The sequence below is a fragment of the Solanum lycopersicum genome, chromosome 8 (genome assembly GCF_036512215.1).
Source record: "Solanum lycopersicum chromosome 8, SLM_r2.1".
In the NCBI taxonomy this organism is placed as follows: domain Eukaryota; kingdom Viridiplantae; phylum Streptophyta; class Magnoliopsida; order Solanales; family Solanaceae; genus Solanum; species Solanum lycopersicum.
In genome coordinates this window covers 22,340,642-22,349,421 of record NC_090807.1, presented here as the reverse complement: position 1 = coordinate 22,349,421, position 8,780 = coordinate 22,340,642, and the positions used below count along the sequence as shown (strand labels likewise).

At 37.2% G+C, this 8,780-nt stretch overlaps 1 protein-coding gene across 1 annotated transcript; it reads right to left on the bottom strand.

Annotated features, from left to right (window-relative positions):
• Positions 1-1,357: 1,357 nt before the first annotated feature.
• Positions 1,358-5,227, bottom strand: LOC138337855 (uncharacterized). The gene is made up of 5 exons (XM_069288289.1): positions 4,637-5,227; positions 4,485-4,546; positions 3,475-3,649; positions 1,615-1,933; positions 1,358-1,521 (listed from the first exon to the last, which is right to left on the bottom strand). Exons 1-5 carry the CDS (start codon positions 5,225-5,227, stop codon positions 1,358-1,360), a joined length of 1,311 nt encoding a protein of 436 aa, XP_069144390.1.
• Between the last annotated feature and the right edge of the window lie 3,553 nt (positions 5,228-8,780).

The window sequence follows — 8,780 nt, the reverse complement described above, 5'->3', positions numbered from 1 at the left end:
TTTACACATATCAAGACTCCCATTACTACACATAAAGCTCAAAATCACAATATGAGGAATTTTATTCTCGCAACAACAAGAGCTCAACATACCATATATGAGTCAACTATGCCAAAACTTAACTTACAAACATAGTTAACACCATTTCATAAAGATTCACCATATCAAAATGCACAACATAACTCAAAACAAGAAGAATTGCAAATTTTCAAGCATAAAGACATATTTCTCTGTAATTTCACTGTAACATAAGCATTTTTGCAAAACTTCACCAATAATCAAAGAAACTTCAAAATATGTCATTATTTTCATTATAAGCAAGAACAACTAACCTTTATTAGTAAACAGATGACGATAACGGGACTTCATGTTGGCCTCGGCCTCCCATGTTTCTCCCTCAACTAGGTGGTTTCTCCATAACACTTTTACGGAGGCCACCTCTTTGTTTCTCAACCTCTTCACTTGATGATCAAGGATTTCCACCAGAACCTCCTTATAGGAGAGGTTCTCCTTTACATCAAGACCTTCAATAGGAAGAATGGACTCAGGATTACCAATGCACTTCTTAACCATGCGTACGTGGAAACGTGATGAACTAAAGATATCTCACTAGGAAGTTTTATTTCATATGCCCCTTGCTAACCCTTTGAAATATTTCATAGGGACCCACATAACGAGGACTTAACTTCCCTTTTGACAAATCTAACCACCCCTTTTATAGGCGAAATTTTCAAATACACCTTATCACCTTCATCAAATTCGAGGTCTCTTCTCCTATGATCGGCAAAAGACTTTGTCGACTATAGGCTGTTTGCAAATGGTTCCTTATGATATAAATCAAGTCGGGACCAAGAAGTGAAGACTCGCCAACCTCAAACCATCCAATAGAAGATCTACACCTCCTACCATACAAGGCTTCATAAGGAGCCATAGATATAGATGAATGAAAACTATTGTTATATGAGAACTCCACCAAAGGAAAGTGCTCATCCCAATTTCCCTTAAAATAAATGATACAAGACCTAAGCATATCTTCAAAAGTTTGAATAGTCCGCTCTGCTTGACCATTCGTTTGAGGATGAAAAATGATGCTTAACTTCTCTTGAGTACCCTAACCACCTCCAAATCCTAAATGTAAATTGAGCACCTCTATCCGATATGATGGACAAAAGAACCCCATGAAGACTCATTATCTTGTCAATATAGACCCTTGCATAATCTTCCACCGAATAAGTAGACTTAACGGGAATAATGTGAGCGGATTTAGTCAATCTATCCACTACCACCCATATAGAGTCATATTGCTATCGAGTTCGAGGAAAACCTACAACAAAATCCATATTAACATCTTCCCACTTCAAAGTAGGATTTGGATTTCTTGTAGTAAACCACTCGGCTTTTGGTGCTCGACCTTCACTTGTTGGAAATTGGGACACTTTGCGACAAATTGTGCAACATCCCTTTTTAGGCCATCCAAGCAAAATACTTCTGTAACAGTCTCCATGAGCTTCCTCAAGGATCCTACACCTCAAATCATCCGTATAAGGCACACACAATCTTCTTTGATACCTAAAAATACCATCCCCCCTTGGGAGAATGACTCATTCATCTTACCAAGAACCGATTCATTAAACTCCATTAGTAGTGGATCAAGGTGTTGCTTACACATCACCTCAACCACCAAAGATGACTCGTAGTTATGATGTACCACCATACCATCATTTGGAGAATTTTCTATTCGAACCCCTAAACGAGCCAACCTATGAATAACTTTCACTAGATTTCTCTTGAATTCTTCCACATGGGACACACTTCCCATGGACAATCGACTTAGAGCATCCGCTACTATAGTAGCCTTGCAGAAGTGGTAGAGAACACTCATGTCATGGTCTTTCAACAATTCTAGCCATCTCCGCTGCCGGAGATTCAACTCCTTTTGAGTGAATACATATTGAAGACTTTTATGAAAAGCACATCAACATGACCACATAAAGATAATGCCTCCATATTTTCAAGGCAAATACCAGGACCGCTAACTCAAGGTCATGAGTTGGATACTTCTTCTCTTGAACTTTGATTTGCCTAGAAGCATAGGCCATGTTTCATAAAAACACACCCCAACCCGACTCGGGTTGCATCACAATAGACCACAAAAACTTAGTACCCTCCGGTAGAGTCAATACCGGAGCGCAAGTAAGCCTTTGTTTCAATATTTAGAATCTCTCTTCACATGCCTCCGACCACTCAAATTTCACATTCTTTTGGGTCAAGGTTTTCAAGGGGAAGCAAGAACCGCAAACCCGTCGACAAACCTTCTATAATAATCGGCTAGGCCTAAGAAATATTTGTAGGAGCCAAAGGTCTAGGACAATTTTTCACCGCTTCGGTCTTCCTTGGATCAACCTCTACACCTTCACTCAAGCTGACATGACAAAGTAACACTACCGACCTCAACCACAACTCACATTTACTATACTTGGCAAAAAATTGGTGTTCCTTAAGCAAATGCAATACTACCCTCAAATTATCCATGTGTTCTCCCTCATTTTTCGAATCTACTAAGATGTCGTCAATAAAGACAATGACAAATGAACCTAGGTAACTTCAAAAAACCCTATTTATTAGGTCCGTAAATTCCTCCAAACCATTAGTCAGACCAAAGGACATTACTGAGAACTCATAGTTACCATATATAGTCAAAAATTCCATCTTGGTAATATCTTCACCTCTCACCCTAAGTTGGTGATATCCCGTTCTCAAATCAATCTTAGAAAATTAACTCGCACCTTGGATATGATCAAATAAATCATTAATCCGAGGGAGAGGATACTTATTCTTTACTGTGACTTTATTGTCTTGACGGTAATCAATACACATTCTAGGGGACCCATCCTTCTTTTCCACAAATAATACCGGAGCACCCCATTGAGAAATACTAGGACGAATAAAGCCCTTGTCTAGTAATTCTTTGAGTTGAGCCTTCAACTCTTTTAATTCGGCTGGAGCTATTTGTTAAGAAGGAATTCAAATGGGATTTTGTATCTGCTAGCATGTCGATACCAAAATCAATTTCCCGTTAGGGAGGAATACCGGGAAGATCATTAGGAAAGACCTTCGAAAATTCCCTCAGTACGGGGACCGACTTAATGGGAGGAATTTCGGAGTCTAAATCTTGGAATCTTACTACATTGTATAAATACCCTTTAGAGATCATCCTACAAGCTTTCAAACACTAAATGATACAACCTCTAGGAATAGAATTTTCCCCCTCCACTCTAAGACGGGTTCATTTGGAAAGTTGAACTTCACCACACACGTTCTACAACAATGCAAGTGAAATAAACATGCAACCAATCCATACCAAAAATCAAAATCAACCATATAGAGTTCTACTAACTCCACATGAGTGACTCTATTAGGCAACATTATAGGACAATTTCTATACACTCTCTTAGTAACAACCAATTCACCCACCTGGTTAGTCACCATAAAAGATTCATTCAAGATATCGAGCAAAATGTCAAACTTTTTAGCTACTAGAGGAGTAACAACTGACAAGGTAGCACCGGGATCAAGTAAAGCATATAGAACAATAGAAAAGACTTTCAACATACCGGTCACCACAACGGGAGAAGTCTCTTGCTCACCTCTACAGCGGAGAGCATAAAAACAATTCTTCTTTGAGTTATCATTAGAACTACTTGCTTGAGCTTGACAACTGCCCTTGTGTTGCCCTTTAAAATTTGGGCAATCTCAAACTTTGTGCCTATTTTTACAACAACTAAAACAATTGCCCGTTCAAAATAAACATTCTCCGAAGTGAACTTTTCCACACTTGGTAAATGTAGGCTTCTCATTAGGTGAGTTTCCACTGTTTCCTTTTTGAGACCTAGGTTTAGGTACCTCATCATCACGAGCCTTAGGGAACTTAGAAGGAACTTGATTAGAGATCCTCTTCTTGAATCTAGGCGAGGAAAGGATCAAAATAGTCCCTTTTCTTTAGGTTAAGGATCAAAGTGATCCTTGAGTTTTCACATGGATCACTAATAGTCCCTCATGTTTGCAATATTGGTGCACTTTTGGTCCTCCTTCAAAAATTTACCTATTTTTTAGCATTAATTTTATCCATAACCTATGTATGGGATATTCAATTGTCATTCTATCTACTTAGAAGAAATAACAACCCCATATGAAAAAATGGAGAAGAAAACATTTTGTTTTGTTTAGTAGAAATCGTATTCCAGGTAAAGTCGAGGGGTTTATCACGATAATTTCACGTGCAATAGTACAATTGTTTCTTTCCTGCAAATTCATATTTTAAGATACTTTTATTTAGATGCAATAATATTTTTAGTGAATAAAACAAGGTGTTTTTCTTATAACCTTCTCTCACTATTTCTATTATATATATATAAAGAGACGATTGGACATTCCTTATAAAAATTTTGGATAGAATTAATGTTCAAAAATAGGCAAAAATTTACGGGAGGATCAAAAGTGCACCACTATTGCAAACATGAGGGACTGTTAGTGCTCCATGTGAAAACTGAAGAATCACTTTGAGCGTTAACCCAAAGCTGAGGGACTATTTTGAGCCTTTCCTCAACCTATGGTTGCCTTGGATATCAAGCCTAACCTTTGAATAACCACCATCAAAAGAGTTTGCCCTTTGAGCATCTCTGCTCTTTCTATTGGTCCTTATCTCTTCAACTTGTTGAGCATGAACCATGAGACAAGAAATATTCATATTATCATGTAACATAGACGAACGACATTCTTCTTTCAAGTCATCAAACACTCCTGTCACAAAGTGGCTCTTTTGATCTCTAGGATCGGAAACCAAGGAAGGAGCACACTTTGACAATTTAGTAAATTTCAAAGAGTAGTCAAGTACACTCATACCTCCTTGACGAAGGTTGATAAATTCTTCTAGTTTGGTTTCCCTGTGTTCTATAGGAAAGAACCGATAAATAAAAGCCTTCTTGAAGATCTCCCATGTCACCGGTCCACCCCTTAAAGGCCTATTATCCCTCCATTGGACATACCAAGTTTGGGCTGCATTTTTGAGTTGATAAGTTCCTAACTCGTCTTTGTCACTAGTAGTCAACCTCATTGCATAGAGAATCTTGTAGACTTCATCAATGAACTTTTGGGGGTCTTTCTCAACTTTGGACCCATAGAAAGTAGGGGGATTAATCCTAGTGAAATCCCTCAAACGGGAGGCCATGGTGCTAACTTGTTGGTTTCCTTGGGGTACCACCTCTCGATTAGCTTGGGACGTCATAGCTTGTGCTTGAGTAGTGACGGCTCGTGCTTGTGTATTAATGGCTTGGTCCATTTAGAGAAAAGTTGCCCTTATATCCCTATCCGCCATAGGAGGAGGAGCAACCGGAACTTGATTTTTCATAGCAACTTTTTTAGGTTGAGGCACTTGGTTGTCTTGTGCTATCGCATTAGCGATGCCTTTCTTGGCCCTTCTTGTGGCTTCTCTTTGCGTATTCATACTTATAACCACCATACATGGTTTAGGTGAAAGCACACATAAACTATACTCTAGAGGCACAATATAGGATTACAAGAAGATGAGAGTTTCTTAAGCATCACATAGTTCCTGATTCATAAGTATGGCGCGCTTCACAATTATGAATAAGAGTCTACATAAACGTGGTTTAATGAGACAGTTCCTAAATATATTCATTCTCATACTCTTGTACAAGGTTTGTCTCATTAGGGGAGCACCCCCTAGATGTAACCGGCGTCATCGTCCTCGAAGAAGACAAAGACTAGCCTCTTACATTTATAGGTTAAAAATGCGGAAAATTCAAAACTTTTCAATATCTATCTTGAGGTTCACATAGACCTTCCGTATACACATAATGTATATTCATATCGAGTTTACATAGAACCTTCGTATAAGAATACTACATAGTCTTCTACTTTTATTACACAAACATAGTATAGGATCATAATATATAAGAAGTCTATAATATATCTCATATCAATCATCTAGAACGAATTCAATTATTGGGCTGAACACATATTCATTTTAACAAAGAGCCTCATGTAGGCTATACAACAATCGTCTTGAAATGAAAACGAAAGAACAAAGAGTCTTATACTAGAACAACATAAATCACTTGATAATGACATTGTCCTCGGAAAGTGAGGAACTACGAACTCTTGGGAAATATCCAGGTAGTCTTTAAAGGCCTTCTATAAGCTCAACAGTCGGACCCTACATTTTTAGTAAACATAAAACATGGGTTAGTACACACTTGTACTAAGTATGAGTATACGCACATAAAACAAGTGAAATCATGCTAAAGAGGGACTTTACATTAAAGCATGCTACTTTTCATTTGGAAAGCCTTATGCATATTCAACAACTAATACAAGTCATAAATGCATATTCATCAAGTCAATACCATGCACTATACAAGTAAAAACCACCTTAAGTCAAATCAAGTCACATGCATATCAACATACTTAAACCCATACTCAAATACAACTCTATTATCAAGACATAACATTACAAGCATGGATAAGATTTCATCACATTATTATCAAGCAAGACCACTACCCATGACCCTCACTAATTCTAATTGTGCAATAACTAACAAAGCCCCATAACCTTACTTAATCAAGTAAACCTAGCAAGAAACGTAACCAATTTCCAACTCCATATAACATATCATTAAGAGTACATGTCATACCTTAGCAATAGATACCAAATACATGTTCATAACAATTACCAACATCACACAAGTGTAATTTACATGCAAGATCATTATTTTACATTTATATGCATATACATACATAAGAACAACCTCCTAAGAATCCCTTCAAGGCTAACTAGTACAATGTGTAGGTAGAGTCTTATACCCCTAACTAGACTAAGCTAAACCCTTTAGATCATCCTAGTTTGAGTTCATTCATCATTTCATTTTAACTTTTTGGGAACATTTGTCTTAACCGACATAGACTACAAGAGCTAAGTGTGGAATCTAGTGTTGTAAAACCTTACACCAATGGAAGGTGGACTACCAGCCAATGTAGAACCAAACATAAACGTAGCTTTCTAGGTTGATCCACTAGCTAGTCTTCCTATAGGGGAAACATATTTTAAGGAAATAAGACATAGGTATGAACTCTCTATATGCCACTTGGATCCTCATCTCATTAGAATCCATCGGGTGAGTATCCCTCCTAGGGCAGTCAACACCTCAAGTAGAATTATATGGTGAATCTTCCTCTATGGAAAGTCAACACCACCCATTGTCAAGTTCTTTCGGTGCTAAGCTAACGTACCTTTTGAAATGTCTTTGATGACTTTATCTATGATCATAACTTAGTTTAGGTCATAGCGTCTATCCCTTATATCATCATCATCATACCTCAATAAGAATTGTATGAGTATTTTCCTTTCATTGTAATTCATACATGTGAGGTTAACACATTTACATTTGACATCATGATAAGGCACATTGGTAGGTTATCTTCATCCTTATAACATTTACATCGTAGTCAACACTTTACAAGTTATAGTCAAGACATTTCAATTCAACATCATACCAACCCAATCAATCTTAATATAAGGTACACCTCAATACAACATCCTCACTTAATCACAAGTAACCATGATTGAAGTAAAGAGTTGAAATGACAAGACTTAGCAAGTATCCTTCACAAGCCAACTTCAAGGTCGTTCCATCAACCCTCAAGCTCAACCCTACCATGGGTGTAATATAATCACACAATAGTAATTAACACAATAGTAAGATCAATTGCATCATCACTATCCTAATCAATTTCAATACGAATTCTTCAAGAAATATATCTAATACCAACAATACATTACCCTAGTAATTTGATGAATGAATTAGAACAGATAAAATAAGTCCAACAATCGATACATTCTTCATTTCCCATCAATTCCTAAGCAATATGCAAGATTTATCGATTTGGGGAAAAAGAACATGATCTACATGAAATTGCATAAATTACTCAAAATATCCACTTAATTAGTCTATGCAATCACAAATAATCATCAATTTGATGTTTAGAAGAAAACCCATTAGAATAGCAAAACCCTTGGAATTAGGTGTTTTAGAAATCAACTTTGAGAGGACCTCTTGGGGAAAGTAAATCCAAGAGTGAAGAACCCATACCATAATGAATATTAAATCCACAAAATTCAAGTGAAATCCTAGAGAAATTGGTCTTCTTCTTCAAGCTTTCTTCTTCCTTCAATGGAGGATAAATAGAGAGAGAGAAACTAGAGTGAGGTGAGAGCTTTTAGGTTTTGATTTGGGGATTTGATTTGAGTGAGTAAATTTGAGGGAAAACTTATTGCAACTAAATATATATCCCCCATGAAATACCCGAAATACCCCTCACTTAAGTTGACCCTTTAATGAAGTCAAACTTCAAATCCAAATTTAAGATTTTCGTCGGGGAAAAAGTCTGCGACACGGAGCTATTCAAGCATGAATTTCTAAATTAATTTTTAATATAGTTGAGTCCAGAACCTGAGCACGACATGAACTTGATTTTGGTTGTTGCTTTGGCAGCTTGCCAAGTTTAGGGTCCTTTCGTGGACCCCTAGGGCGATCCTTGGGGAGTCAGACGTAGACGTTTTTACTCTATATATATGACTTTACCTATTTAAAGTCATTTTACAAGTCTTCGACCTCATATACCACTCCTAAACCTTTGTGAAACCTAGGACGTTTCACTAGTTTAATTAAACTAGATTTGGTACGTCTTGGACGTTTCTTATC

Bases quoted from the DNA above. Each gene is read 5' to 3' on its own strand.
- LOC138337855 (XM_069288289.1), bottom strand. From the start codon at position 5,227: ATGGCCTCCCGTTTGAGGGATTTCACTAGGATTAATCCCCCTACTTTC. The intron at 3,650-4,484 runs GTAAATTTTTGC...TCTCCGCTGTAG, and splicing joins GGTGCACTTTTGATCCTCCC to AGGTGAGCAAGAGACTTCTC. The intron at 1,934-3,474 runs GTGGGTGAATTG...TTCACTCAAAAG, and splicing joins CTTTTATGGTGACTAACCAG to GAGTTGAATCTCCGGCAGCG.